Source organism: Taeniopygia guttata, chromosome 6 (assembly GCF_048771995.1).
Source record: "Taeniopygia guttata chromosome 6, bTaeGut7.mat, whole genome shotgun sequence".
Classification (NCBI taxonomy): domain Eukaryota; kingdom Metazoa; phylum Chordata; class Aves; order Passeriformes; family Estrildidae; genus Taeniopygia; species Taeniopygia guttata.
The window spans coordinates 29,667,836-29,692,411 of NC_133031.1; the positions used below are offsets into that span (position 1 = coordinate 29,667,836).

The 24,576-nt window shown below is 34.3% G+C and overlaps 1 protein-coding gene across 5 annotated transcripts in view; it reads left to right on the forward strand.

Annotated features, from left to right (window-relative positions):
• The window catches only part of ATRNL1 (attractin like 1), a 427,695-nt gene that overhangs the window by 175,547 nt on the left and 227,572 nt on the right, over positions 1–24,576 (forward strand). For all 5 annotated transcript variants that reach the window (XM_030276507.4, XM_002186719.7, XM_030276506.4 and 2 more), the window contains exons 23-24: positions 510–588; positions 1,769–1,926. In XM_030276507.4, the coding sequence (XP_030132367.4) occupies positions 510–588; positions 1,769–1,926 (237 nt within the window). The remainder of the gene's footprint in view (positions 1–509; positions 589–1,768; positions 1,927–24,576) is intronic.

Genomic DNA, 24,576 nt, shown 5'->3' on the forward strand with positions numbered 1-24,576 from the left:
ATTTTTTGAGAGCTGCAAAATTAGTCCAGTGCCTTCATTGAGAACTCTTTCTAAATGGTAGATGTACTTTAGCTCAATCGACACTCTGAAAAATTATCAGTTTGTTTATTTTGTTGTTGCTCCCATGAATAGTAAGTTTAGTATCTTCCTGAGATGAATTGAAGGGGTATACTCTTCTGCTGAGAATAGTTGCAGAAAGTAAATTTTGGCTTGTTATTAGAATGTATGCATTTGCCATATATTTTTAAGTTTGATTTTATAAATACAAATATTTTGTTATACTTAGGACAAACTACAAACATAACTGGTGTAGTTATATGTTAAATTGTACCCTGTTCTTACCAAACCAAAAGAGAAAATTGCCTTTGGCAGTGAATCATTACCATTTGTAGTTATGTTTAAAATGAAAACTGGAAGATGATTAAAAGGCTGTATTTAGTTATGTGCAATAGAGTTGCATGCAATACATTCTGATATGTTTTTTTAACTTTCCTTTCTTTTTTCCCTAGTCAAATAAAAATTTGGATATATCAATTAATGCATCAAACAACTTTAACCTCAATATTACGTGGTCTATTGGTTCTACAGGTGAGAGTGGATTTTGGTATGATGAGTTTTTCCCCAGATGATTTCATGATCCTTTGAGTTATTTTAACCTGATTGTCTCTTCATTGCTAATTTTGATAATAAAACTTTGCCAAATGTGTTCTTTTGCCATTATCATGATGCTGTTATTAATTATATTATTTAAACCTCAGATGATAATTTGCAATCTGAATAAAGCTTCATTAATATGTTGACTTTCTCTCCTATTCAATTAAAATTACATTGGTAGGAAAAGCTTGTAGCGTATTTAAATTTTTAAAACGACAGTGTTATGAAATGCTGTGATTTTAATTAAGATAAATTGCTTCCTTAACTACTGCAGAGACTGAGATTTTATTTCTTTGTTTCAGTGTGCAAGCTAAAAATTTAATTATTAACCTTTACATTGATATCAAACAATAGAGTTCTTCTGTGTGTGCTGATAAAAAGAGCTGCTTATCTATTTTTTCTCCATTTTTGAACCCCATTACTCTTCTTTGTTTTAATTTAGACAGTTTTTCTGAATTGGTTCTATTGACTTTATGAAAACACATCCAAGGAGAGGCATGATGCTTAAAATGAAATAATTTTAAAAAAATCTTTTTAAAGAAGGTTCGGATTTTCACTTAAACTCATGACTTTCTTAATCAATGCATGTCTGAAGTACTTCACCGTACCATAGTTAGTAAACTCTATTTATTCCTTTATTTAATGTAGCTCACTCATTTATTTGCAAAAACTGATAAATGTTTATTACTAGTTATGTTATTAATGCTTTCATGAACAATTAAAACTTGACAGCAAAAGTGTAAGAAGTCGACACATTCCATTTTAGATTTTAATGAGCTGTTTATTGAAATGAAACATAAATTATGGTGGAAGACATTTTATCTGTTAAGCTGACCATAATAACTATCTTGTAAAATTCATGTTACTTCTGTCACTTTTCCAATTTGCATATATTTTTTAAAACCGAAGTAAAAATTTCTATGAATTTTCTGTATGTATATGAAATATACCTAATGTGCCATGTAAACTATAAGAAGAGGTTGTTTTAGAGGAAGACGCCAAAAGCAATTAAAGATTTATGTTTCTTATGCAAATTTACTTTGGCATCTTTAATGGTGATTAATATTTCTCTCAAATATATATATTTACACCGTAGCTTTAAAATTTTTTTTAGCTGGAACAATATCTGGAGAAGAGATTCCTGTTGTTTCCAAGGTTAATATTAAGGAATACAGAGACAGCTTTTCCTGTGAAAAATTTAACTTTCGAAGCAACCCAAACATCACTTTCTATGTCTATGTCAGCAATTTCTCCTGGCCAATCAAAATACAGGTTAGTGACTGCTTTGTGCTTTTAGAGACATTTTTATTTCAGTTTTACATTGAATTTCATTATGTCATTCATGCAGTACATATACAAATAGAGCTATTTTCATGTTGTATTTTCTGTGTATAATAATAATATTATGATTATTGTGATTTCAAGGCTGAGCTGGACGGGGCTTTGAGCAGCATGGCCTGGTGGGAGGTGGTGCTGCCCATGGCAGGGGAGTTGAAATGGGGCAATCTTTAAGGTTCCTTCCAGCCCAAACCATTCCAGGATTCTGTGATTTAGCTTTTAGTAGTGAGTCAGACTTCAGGCTGTCAAATTTAAAATCTGAATTTAAATTGTTGAACATACTTGTTTAATTGTAATATAACTTCAGCATTTAGATGTAAACACAAAAATTGTTATACAAATCTCTATGTACCTGGGTATTTGAATGTAGTCCTTTGTTAATGATTGGCTTTTGGAGCCTCTGATTTTTTGAATGTTGAGTGGCTGTATCAGATTGCAATATCACAGATTTCATTTAAGACTGAGTATAGTTTATTAGAATTTATGCTCTTCTTTGACTTCATTGGAATCAATTTAATTCAGCATTTTCTGGAGCACTGAGATACTGTGCAGTAGCATACTCAAAAAAATCAATTCAATCATGATTCCTCCCTGGCCTGTAATGTTCCAGCAATATTTATAATTATAATTACTATGACTGCACTTGTGAACACAGCATTCCCTGCATCAATGAAGGAGATTTTTATGTGGATGAATGGCTTTTGACTACAACTCTCTTACAGAATTAAGCTTTAAAAATTAAGTTGTTAAAATGATAGTTTCATAATTCCTGATTATTTACTTCAGAAACAAGTACAAGCTCAAAATACTTTGCAGTTAACCATAAAAATACCCTACAAAATTTCCATTTTAGTGGGGAAAAAAACCTACCATATTTTTCTAAAATACAGAACCTTACTTTATGTGTCTGTGTATAAAAACATACATAAATATATCTATGAATATAAAAATCAACATACAAAAATATATTCTATCTGCATAGATAGATATAGATAGATATAGATGGATATAGATGATATAGATATAGATATAGATACAGATACAGATATAGATATAGATATAGATATAGATATAGATATAGATATAGATATAGATATAGATATATAGATATAGATAGATATTATAAAGTGTCCTGGATTAAAGCAGTCGTCTGACTAAACTGTCAGAGAAATGTTTTTCTTGTGTTAAGTAAAGCTAGAGTTGTCTTCATCATACCTGAACAGTGACTGTAAATATGTTTTAATGGTGTCAGAGCATGAATTTATTCAGTTTACTAACACTTATGACTCTATTAATTTTATTAAAAAATCCAAACAAACTCTGAAGAATAACTGCTTTCTTTTAGACTTCATATTAGGGATGTTTTACACTCTCTCCCACTTCCTAGGGCTAGAACAAGTCTGGCTGCCAAACAGGCTCCTTAAACAAATCCATGGAGCAATATCAGCTGCAAATGCATTACACTCTGCTCTCACCTTTACCACTGGAAGGTGGCTGTACCATCACTGTAAGACAAACATTATTAAGGTGATGCATTCTGAGACGTGCAGCTCTGTGGCAGATGTCAGCAGATCTCAGCTCCTCCTTGTGCTGTTTCCACTGCAGCATAACACCCTGATGAAGGGAATCCCTTCCTCTTTTTTTTTTTTTTTTTTTAATCAGAATTTTCATTGTCTACCATAGTTATGCAGTTTTGGGGTTTTTTTTTGTATTTCTTTTTGAGGCACCTTGAAATTCATGTTTAGACAGTTCTGCCTCAGATGTGATGGTGCTTGATTTTTGCACTTCTGTCCTGATCTTACTCCATCTAGAAATTAAGTTCCTCAATTTTATGCACCAAAAAGGTCCAGCTGGGGAAACTGTTTTAGGATTTTAATTTTGTCCTCTAAATTTGCCTTCTTAAATGAACAAGATTTTTATTTAACTCTCAGCCTTTTTTATGCTGTAATTTGTTATTTTCTGAGAAAATATCTGAAGTCAACATTACCAGTATATGTTTCTTGTGCTCTAGCAGTAGAAAACATCAAATGATAAATGGAGCAGGGAACTTTTCAGACAAAACAAGTTTTGTTTTATATGCTAAGTTTATAATTCTGCATGTAGTAGAAATTTTAAATATATATGCAACCTCCTATGCCTTTGGGTTAAGAGGAGGAAATCACGGTTCATTCCAATCCAGAGGCTAAGGTTTCCGAGGCCAGTACTAAATCAGGTCTAATAGTTATGATCTCATATCATCTTCATCTTGTAGCATACCAGATTTCACCTTCATAACAGGCAAAAGTGGTTGATATTTGCCTATTTTCATTGCAGTTCCTTTCACTGAAATGGCCATGCTGCGTTGGTCATACCATGCTGGGAAAACCTGATATTTTTTGTTAACTCAGTACTGAAGGCTTTATTTAATCCTGTTACACCTAAGGAAACTATTGTGGCTTCCTTGAGAGGTATTCTGTTCATTTCATAAGTAAGGTAGCAACATGAAATTTGGCACATGCCTTTTACACAATGCTTTTGTAGAGGAGTAAGTACTCCAGCACAATGAGCATTTTTCAAGTACAGTCTGAGTACCAGCCCTCCTGTATTTCCATTATTCATCACAACTTGTCGAGAATACATTATATAAAACACGAGTTCCTAAGGAGGCAGAGCTAGTGACCTTACTTCCTTTTAAACTGGTATTTGAAGTAGTTATTGATGTTATTACCACTGGAGTTATTGGTATGCCTTTCACCACTCTGCTCTTGTGCTGGCGCTGGAGCTGAAATTGCTGAGATCATTCATTGAGAGGATTTGGGTGCTGGAGTTACTGCTCTTCTCTTTTTCTATAGGAAAAGAAACAGCCCTCCTCATTATACAAGACATTTAGGTTCACTTTCTGTTAAAGTCACCTATATTTTCTCTGGTTTTGCATTAATTTATCTCCAAGATTTTCATGATTGTACAGAAAAATTGTCTATCCCAGAAGGTGATCGTTTATTGGGATCAATGGCTCACAGCTGCTTCCTCAGCTAGTTTTATTATTCATGTTACCTATTAAACAAGCTTGGATTTTTTTTTTCAAAATGTTAATAAATCCCTGGTGACTCTAAAACAAAATATCTTCCTAAGAAATATGATTTATTAGTTTTAAAAAAAGGATATGTTATGATTGGTGTCAATAGAAATAGTTTTTTTAAGGTGTATTGTTCTGCAATAGGCAATCACCCATTTCATTGTTGTCACTGGTGATCCCAGTCATCTCAGAATACAAATTCTTCAGCACTGGTTAGCAGTGAATTGCTTGCCATACAAAGAAACCATGCAGGAAATTATCAGTTCCTTTCAGCTGTACTGCTGTGCTCTATTGAAATGTTCCACAGTTTCCCATCGCCCTTCTGTCCATGGGCACACAGCTGGGTGATCTCCACAGCCCTCAGGGGAAAACACTGCATTTAAATTTCCTGATGCTAAAGGCATTTTATTTAGCTGTAAAATCTCTTATTCCTTGAGGAAAGAAGCAGAAAAGTGTCTTAGTTGCATAAGGGGTCATTAGAAGGGTGGTGTTGTGAGACATCTTCAGCTTAGAGCTGTTTCCACAAATAGATCTGCTGTCTATTGACCTGGCTGTGAAATGGGCAGGTGCCAGATTTTCCTCAGAAGAATGTAATAGTTATACACTAGCATACAAATGTTGGCTATTTCCCTGTTAAATTACTCTAAGAGCTTATACTACACTTTTTCTCCATTTCCTTTAATTCAGAGTTGCTGATGAGTAGGAATGGATAAAGACCCTTACATTTAAATGGTGAGACTTTCATAAACCACAGTAGTTTCTGCATCTTTTCAGAGGAAATCTGTGTAAATTATCTTCGTTAACAGATGTTAACATAAGTGTCCAAATAAGAGGATGTGATTAGCATCCACACTAAAGTTTGACTGTCTTTGACAGTCCCAAACCTTTAGGTGTATTGTGTCTTATGTATCAGTTAAACAGGACTCCATGAGAAAATGCTCTTCCCTTAAAATAGGCTAGATTTCTGAACAGAATATCTGGCAAAGCCCCATTACTTGTTTCTGCTCATTTTTATTTTATTTTTAGAGTCAGTATAATTCAGACTCCGCTGGTAATGGAATTTGAAGGCTGTAACATTTATTGAAAAGCAGTAATCAGACTGTAGCCAGCACCTCAAATAGTGGTCAATGGTCCCTGAAGTAGTAAGCAGTCATAAAGCTTGGGCTTCTGACAGCTATGCAAATATTAATAACAGCAGTCACAACATGTTCTTCAATCTTGGGAAACTAATTTTATGGCAAGGGATTTTTGTAATTTAAGATGGTAACAGATGTATTTTCTTTTTTTCCATAATTTTCTCCCATATTCTGGAAAGCAGTCCCAGCATATGAAAAAGCAAATACCCTTAAAATGCTGTCCTGGCTGTTGGTCTGATCGCTGTCCCTAAGGACAGCAGTGACATCTGTGCTTCAGGATCAGCTGCATTCCTGCACCTGTATCTCTTTATAACAGTCAAAGTTGTAAGTCTGATCTCAGCTTGTGCCCAAGCAGCAAAATTTTCTCCCAATTTTAAAGCTGAATCTGGAGATAATAATAACTGTTCTACTAGTTATTTCCTTTCTCCCCTGAAGTGTAAATGAAAGGTTCACAAGTGTCTGAGTTTTAATTGGGAGGGTCAGTTTAAATTGTAAGGTTCAGCCTCAGCAACAAAGCATTGCCTGGCAAAATAAGGTTTGTGTTTAATGAAAAAAAAAAAAAAATCTTGTTATACATTTTTGAACATAGCCTTGTTAAACTAACATGTTTCCACAGCATAAAACAATTACCATTGCAGTGAAGTTAGACAGGATGTTGGTGTACATGTAGAATACCCTGATGTGTTTGAAGATGTTTAATATTTTTAAGCAGGCCTACTTGGAATTCTGGTTTTTTTTTGCACTGTGGTTTCTGATGGAAATTGTCTTTGGCATCCTGTATTGGTTTGTAGATCAGAACAGAATAATGAATTATGATGAAGATTTACATTTTATTTGTATGTAGCACAACAGATAATTAAAACTACTTCATATATAAACATTCAAGTGATTTTTTTAAAGTTGAAACTAGTGTTCTTTCAGTTTACTGGCTCCTGTTTCAGAATTGATTTTTTTCCTTGTTAATAGCCTGTGTGTAGCAACTGAAGGAGGACGGTAATGTAAATCAAGAAGCATATCTCCCCTTGTAATAAAATTTACTGTGTAGTATAATTTATTTCAGTTTTTTGGTTTTGTTTTGGAATTCATTTGAATTTTTAACATTCATGAGTGACTTACATATTGTAAAAGCTCCAAGAAGTAAAACTTGTCAGTCGCTGCGATTAGAAGTTACAGCAGTATCACAAACCTAATATCTAAATTAACAAATAAAGGTCAGATCTTTTTGGGTTTTAAGGCCTTTCTGATGTTTGCTAAGGTCAAGATTGTGGCCCCTTGCTTGGAAAATGTGTATTTATCCACATGTAGCTGTGTTTGTAGCTGTGCCACCTGTGATTGCATGCCTAAATTTAATCCCTATGATTTATGGTGAACAATTCAATTTCTAAGTGCCTTAATGGTTTTCATAGAGGCTGCTGAGTAACTGCATATAGCAATGTATGGAGACATTATAATTCCTGAAACACTGAACAGGTATTGATGATGAAGTGGATGCATTAACTTCCAAAAGAACTTTGATGTTTTCTTATAGTAAATATAAAATCCCTTTATTAAAATAGGTTTGAAAGTAGTCTACCAAGAACAAGAACCTGGGAAATCCATTGAACTATCATACAGTGACAATTCTGTCAGAAGAGAAATAACAGGAATAGAAGACAACCTACAGGGTGGATTTGTTTATAGATGACTGAGGTATAGTCTAAAATGGGCACATATGTGTAGTTTCAGTTTTCAGTAAGGATGATGATATTGATCATTATGAAAAGTCAGGATTGATAATAATAATAATCATTAACAGAGAAGCATAGAATCATTCTGGTTGGAAAAGACCTCTAGGATTGTTTAGTGCAACATTTACCTTACACTGCCAAGTCCAACACTAAACCATGTCCCCCACTGCCACATCTACACATCTTTGAAATGACTCCAGGGGTGTGACTCCACCATTGCCCTGGGCAGCCTGTTCCAGTGCTTGACCCTTGCTATGAGGACATTCTTCCTAATATCCAATGTAAACATCCCCACTTTCAACTTGAGGCCATTTTCTCTCATCCTCCTTTGCTGTGAAATTTATCCTCAACAAAGCTGGATGCAAAATTTACGTTTAATGTGCTCACATTATGCATCAGGTCCTATCGGTCCTGGGCTCTGAAGGAAGAGGAATTGCAGTGCCAAAAGCAGGAGGGGTTGGGAATATGACACTGAAGAAGTGCAAATGCAAGTTCCCATCTGAATATACGAAGGAAGTAATCCAAATAACAAGATATTTAGAAGAGATTTTGAAGGAAGGTTTTTAAAGTTTAGTATGTTTAGTGTTTTGGTAGCTTTTATGCATTGAATATAGGCATTTAAATATGCAGGGAATTAGAATGAAAGAATGTATATCTAAGGAAGCAGGGATCTCCATAAGACATCACAAGGCTGCTCATGATGCATTTGTGCTTCAATATTCTGTCAATGTGTCTCATCTAATCACCTGTCTGCTCATGGCTTTTAGGTTGTTAGACAGCCAGAAGTCTGGAAATTCAGGTTTATATCTTCCATAGCATTGTTTTTTTATATATGATCAAAATATATTAAATGGAATTTTTGGTCTATAATTATTTTTAGAAAAAAAAACAAACAATCATAAGTGGAAAAATTAGGAATTCTTTTAAAATTAAAATCAGGACAGCAGCAGGAAGGTGAAGTTTCATTTGCTTCATTGCTAGTATCTGAAGCTAAACTCAGTTCTGTTTTTCAACACATTAAATACCATTGTTAAAATTCTCAGTCGTAGTTACATTATTACAGGTACATCTGTTATGTGTACAATTACTGCATTTTAGAAAGTACTTGAAAATTACTACTCAAATGGGGACTGCTACAGTAATTATGGGTCCTTTTTTCTTTCTAGGCAATCAAATATAATGCCAGAAACCTACCAGTTCTTGTCTTGGAAAGTGGACTATCTATAATATGTATAATTTATTTTCTTGGAATTGTAAGGTCAATTGTATGGAGAATAAATCCCAAGGCTGTATAATATTCCCCAATGGCTTGATGTTCCCAAATACGGAAAATGCAGATTTGTATTAGCATTCTGAAAAATTAATTTACTTTGTATTAGTATTCTGGAAAATGCCCAGTACAGCATTTTTTAGAATGCTTCCCATGAATCCTAAAGTATTGCTAAAATGAGAAAGTGTTTCCTGATTATTAGATGATACCTTTTTTACTTTAAATGATGCCAAAACAGTTCACATTAGTCTTAAAATGCACCAGAACAAGGTTGCCAACCATATCATGCCAATTTCCACACCACGCCAATAAATGTAGATATTCATAATTCTTCCTGGTGCATTTCTTTTCCAATCACCCTAGAAAAGGCCTAATATGAGCCACCAGAATATCTGTAAATATTTAACATAGCTGATGTATTTCTGAGAAAGCAGAGGCCCTGTTAATAGTTCATCTGATTATTTAAGGGAACCAAAATACATAATTAAGAGATAATTACTCCTCAGTGATGCATAGTTTTAATTGGTGTATAATTTGAATGTCTGAGATAAGAACTCATGTAACTGATGTGCCAGTTGTGTAGGGCTTTCTTTTCCAGGCAGACTGAGGCATGGTGGTTGTATAACACAATAGAGATGTATAGATACTGTATTTGCTAATAAAAATTATCTCTCTAATATGTTTCACAAGTAGATATTGATGTTTTTTCTTCCTGTAATCTCCATTTCTCTTATGTACTTACTGAAGTAAATTTTAGTTAGAAAATTTAGAATGCAATAAAAAAAAAAGTTTGCTTCCAGATAGCTTATGGTTTTTCAGGACTTTTGATTAGCTATAGAAAAATAAATCAATTATTCATCTTGGGATTTGAGGTGGAAATGCTGGGGTATAAAAACCTTTTGTTCAATAACTAGAAAAAACCACTTTAAAATATTAAGATTCTCCCTGCAGAAAACATCTATGCCTTGCTGAACTGCAGAAGCCTAGAAAGGTCATACACAGTGGCTTCAGAATTATTTGAAAGTAAATGTTTGGCTCTTAGGGGATCAGAATGGAGATAGGAGCTGGTGGGAGAGAATAGGTATTTTCAAACTATTTATCGTGACTGTCAGAAACTCCTTTGTCAGAAGGATTAATACAACTTTAGTTGCCCTCTGTGATCAGGATTTTATAGAAAAATGTGGGCAATGTACAGGATTTGTGTTTCTTGTATCTTTATTTAAATTTGGATTTCTGCCAAATCCATGTTTTTCAACATTTCTCAGTAAACAAAGTGTCAGTGGACAGAAATCAGTTTTAAAACTTCCGTGCAGGGGATTTGTGAAGAAAACTTGTTGAGAGTCCCACATCTGCTGAGCAGTGATGATGATGATGATGATGATGATGATGATGAGCCTCACCAACAGTGCAATTTTTTTTAAAATTAAGATTAAGCAGACATTCACGCTTAAGAATGGTTATTTTATTGAACCAGTGTTTCTGGTGGCACTCTAATGTGTAAGAGTTACTGCAGTCACAGATGCAAGGAGTTGAACTTCATATCTACTGCTAGAAAAAATCCTTGAGAATGGAAAATAATTGCCATATATTGACCTCTGGGAGCTCTCTAAGGTATTTTTCTTCTGGTGTTATTTAATTTCTTTTTTTTTTTTTTTTTTTAAGGTTGATATTAATCTCGGAACCATTTGGCCATTGTAATAATTTCTGTGATGAGACAACAAAATGAAAATATTACTCAGTGAGACTCCAGGATTTAAAAAACCAAAGCCATTCTGTGGTTCCTTGTACTAAGTAATGCATAAATGGGTTGAGCTGAGCTAACCCGTGTGAATGTGTGAGGAAGTCACAATAGACAAATGCTTTTCCTGAGAAATGCAGAAGGAACAGCACAAAACTTAGGAGAGTCACAAGCTCTTTGTTTATCAAGAAGAGAAGCTCAGATCTGCAAACTTGGCTGATAATTGGACAAATTCTGGGGAGGTGCTGTGCTCTCTGTTAGATTGTAGGGTGAGTGCTCACTTCTTCAGACTGTGGAAAAGGATGATAGATTCACAATTCTGTTCAGTTTTATTGTGAAATGCTGATTATTTTGTTTTGAAATGCTTTAAGGACCTTTAAGTTGTGATAATGGTGCAGTTTAAAAAAATCCCTTGAATTTATTATCTGGAAGTTAATTTAATGCATTTTGAAGAAAACTAAAAGAAAACCCATAAGCTTCTTGTTCTGTTAGACAAACATATTTTGTGCCTTCAGGGAGACAGTACAATTATCAGACACAGAGAGCCAGATAAACATATTAAGCAAGAGGATAGAGAGCTTGCAGGTCATCTGCTTCTTTTAAAATCTGGCTTTAAGTGCATTAGTTACTTGTCATTACTTTTTCATGTAAGCACTTGATTTCATTGCTACCTAGGTGTTACATCTCATAGATGATAAATCCAGAAGGGGCTGCTTTGGTCATATAATTTGAAATGAGACATAAACTAAAGCATAGGCTTTCATAAATTAATTGCAGTTTGAACTAGACCATATACTGAAAAAAAAAAAATCACTCTTGTCCTAAATGTTTCTAAAAAGGGGATTTGCACTGGACTTCTGCTACATAGTTCTAACTGTAAATTATTGCCACTGTTCAAAAATATTTGATTAATGCTAAGTATAGCTTTCTAAGGGCTACTCTTGAAATATAATTTTGTGCTAGAAAGGAGAGCTTCCTCCTATAAAGGATATGATATTGTTGCAAATTCCATATACTCTATCACCCTTTTTTTGGGTTTTCTTTGAACCCTCCAATGTTTCAGTATTCCTTGGGAACTGTGGGAGCCAGAATTGGGTGTGCTTTTCCAAGTGTGATTGGATCTGTTTTGGATGCAGAGTTAATGATGTACGTGAGGGGGCAGGAAAAGGGGGTTTTCAGCAGCTCCCCCCTGTGCTGCTGAGGGAAGCAGAGCAGCCTTAGTTCCATCTTTACTGCTCTTCTTGTGACTCCAATCACAATCCTTTTTGCTGCATTCTGTATTTTCCTCCATACACCCAGGAATACCATAGCCCCTTCATCACAGCATTGGGAATTTAATAATTATCTACCACAACCCCAAATGTTTTTTAATGTCACTAAGTCCAGAATAACATCCTTAAGAAGGATCTTCATTCATTGATTCCACATTTATACTACCAAATCCAGTTTTACTACTCTTACCTTTCCCTTATCCTCCTATGCACATGGCTTTGTAAGTGACCTATTATTTTCACTTTCTTTCCTCAGCATGCCAAATAAAAACATATTAATGATGATATTGTTTTATTGCAAATTATTGACGGAAGCTTTAAATAGCACTATAAAACTAAGATCTAAGAATCATGCTGTGCCTTGCATTAGAAACACAATTATACAAATGTGAATCTCTATTTGCAATTACATTTTACATTAGTTAAAAGTTTAATAAGAGCCATGCTGAATTTTTATTCTAGTTCCTCAAAGTGGGTGTTTTGTCAGAAGGATTAATACAATCTCTTTACATGTAGAAACTGGAAAATATCCAGAATTACTGTAAGTTCTGTTGCTCATATTTCTGTGGATGTGTGAGGAATGAGTTAGGAGATGCAGACACGAGTTGGAGTGCAGCAATCTCCTGTGAAAACATGTAAGATCTGCTGGTTGTACAATACTTGTTTGGAACACATATATTCTTAAAGCTGATATAATGAATTTTTAGAAAAACATACTTTACAGATTTTTCTATTCTAGTACTACATTATTATGTATCTTACATGATTGTTTTTCATCGCTCTCATCTTTCATTGCTAGCTTTTCATTAGCAACCATCACAAAAAATGGGGGAAGATGAATTTTGTGTCTTTCTTTCTTTCCTTTTTTGTTTTTGTTTCATGATGTTCTCATTTTACTTTCTTTTCTTTTCTTTTTATTCTTATTCCATACAGTGACAAGAAAAATACACAAGACTGACGTTGTTACAGATTGCAGTCTTGTTAAAATTGCCATATTAACTACGAGGCCAGGTAGTGAAAACCCATTCAAGCTGTCAGATATTCTCAAATGAGTGAAATAAAAGCTGTTTGAATGTGTGTAGAATCATCATTACTCCTTTGTCTCCTAATACCATCTTAGTGCAGGCTTAGAATTGTTTTTATTTAAGGTAATTTTGCTTTTGTTCTGTTCGCAGTGGTAGGGGCTGGGAAATTCTCTGCTGCGTACATACGAGAGGTTTGCACAAATGATTAATTTTCATAGATAAAGTTTTGTTGTAGTTATCTCTAGTGGAAGTGTCAGAATTTGTGACTCTGGAAAACAGAACAGTTTATAGATGAACCTCTCAAGGTCTGGAGTTCAGCTCTCTGCTCAGATCAGGGCAAACTTCAAAGTGAGGTCTGATTGCTCAGATCCTTGTCTAGTAATTTTCTTTCCTGCATCTGTTGGGGGTTCTGTCCATTAAATGTAATCCTCTTTCTGTGCATCTCTGAGAAGACTCTGAGTCCATTTTTGCTGCAACTTACCCATCCTTTCTTTGCCCTTTCTTTAAAACATTCAAAGTTAATGACTTCTCTGTGTAGTAAAATGTGAATTCAGTGAATTTGCAGAAGACATTAAGTTCCATACCAGGAATTCAGTGCAATTCATTGCATTCTCTTTAAGAGTCCCTCCAACCCCCAGGCTTTAAAAAGAATGAAAATAGTTAGAAATTTGAGGTAATTGTTTTAAATGATAAGTTGTGTAATATAAATGCAAGACAGTTTCTTTTGGTATTTATTCAGCTGTTGGGCATTTTGAGCCAAATATTTATTTATGCCTTCATAAAGAAAAAATATTACTTAAATGACATCTGGATAGCCTCCTTTTTTTTCCCTTTTTGGCATAATTTCTTAAATATACATTCCCAGATTGAAAATTTGACCATACTTATGTCCAGACCAGAGACTGAAAAGAGCAAGAATGGAGTACTTCTCTGAATGGTTCAAATCAATTCTCTTAGAGGTGTTTTCTAACTTAAAAGACACTATGAATATTATTCAGTAGCAGCAAGGATAAAAAGGGGGGAAGAGTGTAAAGCTGCACTTAAACTGAAATATAAGGGTAGAAATATACAATTTTTTATTGTTACTGTTAGACTTTGCATTGTAGGAGGTGAGATGTCAGTGGAGAAAGGATTCATAAAATGTTTATTCAGAGGTTTAAAAGGAACTTTTTGGCTATCTCATTGGGGATGTACTATTGTTCCACTGCTGAGCATGAGCCTGGCATGAATGTGTCACTGCACCCATGCCAAAATGAAGGCATTCAGTGACATTGTGAAGTGCTTTTGTCAGCTCTTCGGTGAGGCTTCAACAGCAGATGTGCCTAAGTCACAGAGGTATCAGCACTCTTGTGGTTAAAATACACCTGCACCAGTAAGATTAGATTTTTGCCTTTTCTCTTGCTCTCTTTTTGGGCATTAGAAAAGGCAAAAAACTATTTAATTCACATCATACCTGTATTCACTACTATAAGCTGTTAATGCTTATTTTGTAAAGTGATTATCTTGTTGGTTTGTTGGGTTTTTTTTCTTTTTAATTGATACTTCATTTATATTCTGTGGGCATTAAACACAAAACTTGATTTGTTTTGAAAATCTTTTTTAGCTGTATTCATTTATGGTAAGGCAAGTAGTGGGAAAGAAAAATCAATTGCAGCTGTATTATTTGCAATGTAATCAATTCACTTCTCCATTCTAACTAGAAGAGGCATCCTGAGGAGCTGGGAAAATTATACTAATCTGATATGTTTGGGTCTTTGTTTCCTTGTGAAGACTGATACTCATCTCCTTACATCCACTTCCTTTGAATTTTGTTTGAAGTTCACATGGATAAGAGATACTTGAACACATCTTGAACGTGGATGTAGTCACCCTATTCTTTTGACAGTACTTTGTCGTGGTCTTATTTTGGCTTCTCTTTGATTCAGTTTCTGTAGTCATTATTTGTACTTGAACAATGTCTAAAATGATGTGTTTAAAGTAATTTATGGAAGGGAAGGAAACAGTAACTTTTCAGTCATTGGTTTTCATGCATACTAAGTGTTATTCTATCCAAGATTTCATTCCATTATTAATCTTTTCATTAAAATAAATTTTATTTCTTTTTACTCACTGCTGATGTAATTAGTAATTTACAAAAAGTGAAGGGCTATAAGCTTTATCTGCTGGGCTTCCAGTAGTGCAAATACACATGGAACAATTAAGTGTTTTTCTGACATCTGAATCTGTATCTATATAGGCTTAGAGCTGACAGTAATCTTTTCCATTATCAGGATATGTTAAGCCTGAAACCATTTAAGCAAATGTTTTCATAACACCATATATCTGTTTTAAAAAAAAACAGATTTTCTCATGCTTTGAACTTAAAATAGTTTCACAATTCCTCATTCTGTTTAGACACTTTTGTTACTGTGCAACCATTGTCTATGACATCAGTAGCTCTTCATTCTTCCTGGTGTATATTCCCTTTTTTGTATTTATACATGGCAATCCTATTCCCTGCAAGCCTTTTAGCTGGCTAAGCAAGCTCTGTTCTTTGTGTTTAAAATTCATTTTCTGTCCCCTCCCAGCCACCCTAATGGCTCTGCACCTTCCACTTGAGTCTTTCAGTAGAATGACAGTGCAGGGTACAGTTATTAGTCTGTCAAAACATCCTTTTGCAGCTAGATGATTAAATTGCACAGTTCCATTGTCACTGTTACAATTTTGGTTACTCCATTAAGATGCCTCACATTCCATTTGTATTTTTCTTTATGCTTGGCTGCTGTGGTTCAAGGAAGTTGCTTTAGTGCTGTTTGTTCTACACCTGTTGTAGCCAGATGGAAAAAGGGAAGGACTTATCTTTAAATAAAAATAATAATAGTAATAATAATAACAATAATATTCTCATAAAAATGTAACCTGAAATAATAAACTGATTTTGGTTGAGGTGACAAATTTAAATTATATTTTAATATTACAGAATTTAATCAGTTAAGGAAACCAGTGAAATCTGAGTGCCTAATTTCAATGCATAGATGCTTTGTCATAGGAGTACCAGTGTGAATTTATACTCCTGAGTTTGTGAATACTCTATAAGATCATTAACTGGTGTTTAATTTGTGGGATGTTTTTGCATGGTTTATCATTCACAGTGATAATTGCATGATCATCGTGTTGAACCACCAATTTCTCTTCAGGTCCACTCACATGCTGTCTCCATTAGCACAAATACTGAGTTTCTGAAGTTGCATTTACTATGTGCAAAATACTTTGTGTGTGAATTTTTGTTTTTCTGAAATAACCCATGGTTGAATTTTTGCTCATATTTTTAATTTGGTTTTTGAGTCTTTTTATGATATTTAAACATTACATTTGTTTAACCCCAGTCAGTGTGGCGTAATAAAGCAAATTACATTGGTGGAAAGGGATTTTTAATTTTAGTATTTTTAGTTTAAACTGATAATTATGGAAGATACAATAGTGAGAATTTACTAACAGTATGATATTAGGTGTGCTAAGGTTAATTGTGTTTTTTATCAGAAAGGACTTAATGGGAAATGCTACATCATTGCAATAACATTTCCAGGGTTTCTAAAGGGAAAGATTCAATTGTTATTATTCTATACAATGTTAATGCTATGTTTTTAAAGGCTTTTTAAACCTACAACACAGTGCAAGCAAGTTATTTAAATGATCATACTAAATTATATTACACTTTAAAAATTCTACTGCTGCCACCTCTTGCATTAATAGTGTTCAAAGAGGAACTCAGGATACAAAGAGAACAAAATGAAAAGGCATAAACCAGGATTTGTTCTCATGAAGAACGGTGTTTTAAATAAAATTTTTAAAGCAGTCCTTTTGCTCTACTCAGCTGTTCCTGGTTTCAACTTGAGAGTTCAGAGGGTAGTAAAAATCGCCAAGAGCTGTAGAAAAAAATGACTAGAGACAATCCTGAAGTGATTTGTTAAGACTTAAAAGGGTGATACTGCAGCTCAGGTTGTTTGAGTGATGATGGGGAAAGTTGATGGAGAACTGGAGGAAGAAAAACAAACAGGACTAAATATTAGTGGGAGATAGTTTGGACAAACTAAAAGGAAAGGTGGCACAGGCAATTTCTAAAATCTCTGAAACCAGACATTTTAAGGAAGTAATTGTATAGCCACCTCTCTGGACAGATTTGATTCTCCTTTGGGGAAACAGGGATGTCCCATCTGCTGTACTTGATGTGTTTTTGTTAGGTTTTCTGTGATATCGTTTTCTTTCTTCAATACTTCATGATTTTTTTTTCCTTTTTGATGTGAACATTTTCTAACAAAATAAGTAAAGTGAATCCACTGATGACATCTTACTAAATAATTGAAATCATCCTTTTTACAATATGACATGTAGGTGTCCTACAAGCCATCCTGGAGAACTGTGGAGGGAAAAGAGTAGTGAGGATGAAGAATATTTACAATTATCTCTGATGTTGTTATGAAGGAGGAAGAATTGACAATTTAAAAAAAAGTTTCATAGAAGCAGTGATTGCTACAAAGCAGTTAATGGGCTTCAAAGAAGGTAGATTAAACAGGTCCATTTTCAGCTTTGTAAGTTTCCTGTGAACAGTTTAAAAACAAATGAAATTGGTCTTTTACCAATTGACTCTTCTTTCACTGCCAGTTTGTTGACACTTAGAGCCCTTTGCTCCACAAGGAACGAGAATAAAATTGGTCTAGTACATGGTCTTTAATTGAATTGACTATTTTGTCCTGCTGCTGAGGGAATTGATAAATTGCTACAACCTTCTGTTCTGAAAGTTAGTGGGGGGTTTTTGTCTTTTGTTTTAGGAATAGTAAAAAGTAGGAAAGAAATTATGAAAGAATAGAGTTCAGCAGTGGTAACAGATCACTAAATTTGTTTTGACTAATTATATTATTGCAGTCTTAGTTCTGTGAAATATTTTAGAAATTAATCAGTGGTTACTGTAATTTCTTTTTTTGATTTAATCATGCAGATAAAATAAACTTTCATATGCAATGTGCCACTTGTGGTAAAATATAACTGAGTGTTTTGAACTTTCAGTAGCAAAGTTACTTCTTTGATCTGAAAATATTAAAATATTATTAAGGAGAATCTTTTGCTTGACCACTTAATGTGAACATTAGTACATTAACATTTCTGTAAAAGGTAGTTGACCTGCAGACACAAAATGAATGACATTTGGTTATCAAAGAGATTAAAATTTAGGGAATTCCTAAAGTTGTATTTAATCAAGAAATTGACAGTAGGTTGGTTTTTTTTCCCAACCAAATCAATATTTCTGTTGATAATTGCTAAGGCCCTGCCACCTTCGTCTTTTATTCCACTTAGCAGATTCTGTCAGTTACAAATCATAACTGTGCAGCATTTTTAAGTCATCTGGATATTTTGGTGCTAATTTTCAGAAGAGGTTGGAGCATCTGGAAACTCTCAATGACTTTTGTGATATCATCCATTATTTGTCTTCAATTTCATTTTACATCTTGTTATAAATAAATTCTTTACAGCTATTATAAAGCAGTGGAGAAAATTCAAAGGGTTGCTTTGCCTGAAGACATACACTGGGGAGGTGCAAAGGGAGCACCCTCATCTGCTTCATAGAATCAAAAACGAGTTTCAGAGAGCTCTGTGGCTTTGTTGTGGCACAGAGTACAACCTTTGTGGCAGGTTGTACTGGGAGATTTTGTGCCACCCTGAAAAATTTACATACAAACCTACCTTTATGGCTTTTTTCTCTATTTTAATCTCAATATGTAAATAATTTCTTAGTTATTAGTCAAAACTTATTTTTCCCCCTATTATAATGACTGTATAAGTAAACGTTCATCTGTCTTTGCATGAAATAAACATGTTTTTCAGCAAATTTTAAAATGGGTATTTAATCTGAGGAAAACTGCCCTTGTGCTTTCCTAAGGCACCAGATATTTTGGGGAGTTAACTGGCAAATACCCAGCTGCTGCGATGGGTAATATTTGATTAACCTCTGACCAGAAATAACTGTGTCCATCAGGATATACAAAAGCAGTGTTAAACTGTTTCATCATGCCTTGTAAGATCTTTGCTTCACTGGCCTTTTCCTGTGCTCTGAGAAGACAAGGATGTTGTTGAAGGAGATTCAGAATTGCACACTAGAGCTCAAAAGAGAAACAAAAGCTCTCTGAGGTTAAAGCTGAGAGGTTTCAAGAGGAGAACCAGAGTGGAGACTCCTTCAGCTCATACACTGAGGTTGCTCTTATCCTGAAAAGCTAATGGAAGAAAAGGAAAGGCATGGAAATATGTAGAAGAAATTTTATTAGAGTTAATAAGAATTATTATCATTTTATTGATTGCAGTTTTTATAATTGAAATCTCTTAGAAGTCAAATTAATTTCTACTATTATATATTGGTGAAATTCAGTTTTGGGATTAGTAAAAGTGCAGCTGTGAGGAAAATGCATGATAAGCAAAAGAGTACTCTGTTTCTACCAAATGTGACTTTCAAACAGAACATTCTTTTTCTTATGTCCTTGTCTATTTTGGTTTTCATGTATGTTGACAGCTTTGCTGCCTAACAGGGTAAACTGTTGCTCTGTTTTATCCTTTTTCTGCAAAGATAGCTGATATGAAATGCATAAAAAATACATTGTGAAAAGCCTTGAACTGACCCCAAATTTCTTGAGATCAAAATCAGAGATAGTATTATTTTTATATAACTGAGTGTAGTATATTAAAAAATGTATAGTAGGATTTTAAATCCTAATTACTGCTGTAATTTTATTTTTGTTTCAATTTCAGAGGTTCCAAGTGTAAGGCACTTGTACCATTGGGCTCCATCTTGCTAAGTAGTGAGAGTGATCCATTGGCATCTCATAGTCGTCAAGGAAATTTTCAAATCAAAGCTTAAGCACTTAAAATTCCATGTTCTAATTCCAGGTTTCTGTAATAATGTGGTCCTGTATTTATGTACACATTTATTCCCTCAGTGAAGCATTCCAATATTCAGAAACAGGAAGAACAAGGGAATTTTCTGTCTTCATCAGTCATCTTGCCTTCCAAAACAAAAGTCTCTTTAATCTTCTGGGCAGCAGTTGTAGATGTTTAGTGTAAAAAAATATCCTTTTTGATTGTTTTCTTTCCCTAATCCCTTGTCTGTACAAACAGAATATTTGTAATAGCTCTGGTTTAAGCATCATTGTACTGTGTGTAGTTACAAATCTAGATACGTGTCTAGTTACATATGTAGATACATATCTACATTTTGTAATCTGAAATTACATGCTAAAATTTTCTCAAGAAAAAGTAGACTTTCTATTATTTTCCTGCTGTCAAATAAGCCTTTTTCTCTTCCCATCCTATCAATAGTCTCACTTCCAGCCATTTTCTTTAGAGGGTTCCCCTTTCACGCAAGCAAAGGGTGTTAAACATGGACATTGTTTTAGTATTATTCCATTGACAAGAATAATTGTGATGTCCTCCCTGTCCTGAATCAAAACTGTAAGCAGTCAGGAAAAGGCAATTATTTCCTCTTTCTCAGCTTTTTCCCTGTTAGGAATCCAAGCTGCCTTTCAGCAGCTGCTCTTCTGGGTGGTGCCCACCACATCAGCAGTGCTGCTCTGCAGGGTGATGCCAGCTACACCATCCACAGCATCTGCTGCTTTGGCTTCTGCTGGAGCAGCACTGGAATCCTGATTTTTTTTTCCTGTTTCTCCCCCTTAACTTTTAAAGGGATTTTAAAATCATATTATTTAAATTTGAGTAGAAATTCTTTCACTTGGGAAATGTGTAATTCAAACCTTTTAACTCAGCTTTTAAAAGCATTATTGTATGTTTTTGTAGAAAATCTATCTTTAGTATTAGAGATATGTTAATTTAGGGTAATTTCTTCCTGTCTCTTGTGTATTTTGTTTTCAAACCCATATCACTGACTTAGTATTCATGTCTCAATGTAACCAAATTCTTCCTCTGGTTGAGGGCTCTGATGAGTAGCCTGAATATTGCATATTGAGATCACTTTATATGTGAACTCCTTACTTTTGCTCTGTGATGCTACAGAAGGTATATTATCTTTTATAAAGGGTTGAGTGCAGTTAATAGAAAAAAATGGCATATGGAATTATTGTTCTTTTTATTCTCTCGAGGAAGAAAGATAGTTGATGTTTGTTCAGTTAGGAAAAACAAAACTTTATGGCTTTAGAAAGCTTTTAGGAGATTTTGAGAAAATGCTTATCTAGTGACCTTGTATGAGACATGTCTGCCAGAAAAATTAGATTCACATAACACTAAAAGTTATAGATTTAAAACTGTTTTTATTCATAACACAGCAATAAAAATTGTCTGCAAAGCAGCATCAGTTTTCCGCAATAGGAATTTACTAATCCTTCTTTCACCAAAACCAGATTTCATGTAGTTACAAAACAGATTTAACTGTAAGCCTGAACTAATTTTTCACAAAGACTGGATCAGTATTCAAATAAACTTGTTCAACAATATTAAATCTATTATATTTAATACCTTCCCCTTGCCTATTCTATTGTACTAGAAATAAAGTATGTCAGGAAATTGGTGGAAGGGCTTAGGAAGATAATAAATTGAGAAGAGATAAACTGAGTGGCAGATACAGAGATCTCAGTCTGAATGAGGCCTGGTGGTACATTTTCCTGATGCCATTTACTTTTCATTCCTATATGTAAGTATTTTATATGTATATATAAATATATAAGGAATATGTTCTTTTACATAATTATTTCCATACATTTCCATATTCATTTCCCTGTACAAGTCAGAATTACTTCAGTGTCAGAGCAGTAAGTTGTGACAGTTCTATTTATCCAAAGGTAAAATTAGGTCTGTCAATTTGAGTTGTTCCTATGGAATACTTCATTAGTGAAATCATCATTTGTGGAAAAGTTCTGTGGGGTTTAATGGACTCCTCTGGACAGCAAGTTTTTTGGGGACATGAAACCAGCAGGAGGCTGAGCTATGCCAAAGGGCTGTGCTGCCATCCAGGAGCACCTGCAGTGGCTGGAGAAATGGACTGACAGGAGCCTTATGGAGTTCAGCAAAGGGAAGTGCAAAATTCTGCCGGATTTTGGAGGAAAAGCCACGAGCCAGCAACGAGCTCTGAGAAGGGAAAGGTGACCTGGGCTGAGTTAGGCAGGGTGTTGCCAGCAGGTCAAGGGAGGTGGCCCAGGGACAGAATTTATAATGTAGCTTGACTGTTTTCATGGCAGTTTTCAGGTTTTTAGTGAATATTGTAGCATAAAAAATCTAACTAGGTTGCCAGATTAATTATTTTAATTGACCTTTATAGCTTTAGTGTAAGTGCAGCCCTGTAATTAGGAAATGACAGTTACTGATAGGTTTATCCTGATTTTTATAATTCTTTTATTTGTGAAAATCTATTAAGTACAGCTTCTCATAGCTTAGTTTTTAGTGTTCACCTGCCATGAAGTAAAGATCAGTAAGTTCAATGTAACAAAAGTAAGGAATAAAACAGGTGACATTTTGGTGCATGTTTGCACAGTTTTTTAGTGTCCTTTCATTGTGCTTTCACTCAGTCCTGGAAGATCTCAAAAGCAAAAAGATCAGAGAACTCCATAAGTTCTCTGAGTGATAATCACATGATTAAAAAAAAAAAATCTAAATTTCAAACATAAGTATCCTTCACGTCTAAAGAGCAGCAGTTGTAGCTGTATCTTTGACAAGGATAAGCCCATGTCAGTATGGCCTGGTGTATAAATTATGGAGTGTATTTCTAGCTCAGTTTATTTGCAAAGGGAGAATTATTTTCAATTCTAGAAAATTATGATGTAGAGTTAATTGGCATGGATAGCAGATTTAATTTTATTAACATTTGCTTGTATGGTTCCAAACATTGTTCAATTCTGCCTTTGGGAAAAAAGCATACCAAAACCCCCCAAAACTACTGTAGCTTAAATATTAGTAACTTAAGAAACTTAAATACTTTGTATTCTTATGCAATAGTCTACTAATCAACATTTATATATCACAGCTAAAATTAAATTAAATTAGATTGAAACTAAATTACAAGGTCCTGAGTAAATTGGATTTGGTAATTTACTACTGAGTCAATCTGCAACTGATGTCATAATTTAGATTTGCCTCTTATGTGAGAAGGATGCCAAGAATTATTCTTCCCTTTGCAGTTTCAATTTGTGAGCGTGAAGAATAATGATCATGCTTGAAGTACAAAACTAGTAACTGGCCAGATGTTAATAATAGATTTGTAAAGATGCCATTGCAGGTCTGTCAGCTCATCTTTTCTTGAACTGGAGAGACAAAGCTGGGACTCAGTGACTCTCAAGAATGCTCAAAGTAAGAGGTGTCTTATGGTTTGTGTACATAAACCAGACAGGATTCAGGATGAAGGAGAAATGTTGCAGATGTCATATTTAGCTATATTTGTAATCACTGAGTTTTTATGCATTGAATGCTGCCTTAAGAATTTTAAGGAATTTTTAGTTTTTGACCACTGACCTGTTTATCATTTGTCACCCTAAATTCTGACAGCTGGCTTACTTCCAGAATGTGTGGGAAATAATTTTTATAGCAGGTATTTGAGAGTGAGGTCCATATCAACTTCTTTTTCCGTTTTAGTTAGCTTTCAAAATGTATATTTCATTTTTTGAGTCCTAGAAAGGGATGTTTGACATGATTTCCTACTCTCAGATATAAATCAGGAGACTGTTTTATTGCATAATAGTGTGGCTTGCATAAATGCATTCCATTTATGAAACCTCTTACATATTTAGGGAAATTTCATAATATGCCACATTACTGTGAGTTGTTCTTCCCAGCTGGAACAACGGCCTTGGGCATGAAGCCACACAGTTGGGCAAAATAATGGCATCATTTTATAGCTTGATAATGGCACCATTAGCACAAGATATTATCATATCACCTTTTTATGGATACTTATACTTTAAAGTAAGCTCTGTTATATGACATAAGTGCAGCATTGGAACAGACTTCAAAAAATAAAGGTGCAATTTTTCTTTCAACAAGTTAAATATTGTAACATTTATGTAGCTATTATCTTTATTCTTTATAAAACAGTGAGCTTCTCCTTTGGATGTCTAATAGAAATATATATAAACCCAGCAATTTTGCATCTGAAATAGGTACTCAGGTGTAAGGTGTTTCTTGACCCATCAAGTGAGACTTTTACTCCCAAACAGATGGATGAGAGCTCTGCTCTTGGCCAAATTGATGCATTTTCTCATTCTTCCAGTCTGATGGAGCTGCTAGTGCTTTGGAGATTATACAAAGTGCAAATTCAAAAAGTTAATTTTGTGTGTTCCAGAACTCAGATTTTTAACTCTAGTCTCTGTTTGTAATTGTTGATCTGCTTACAGACTGCAGC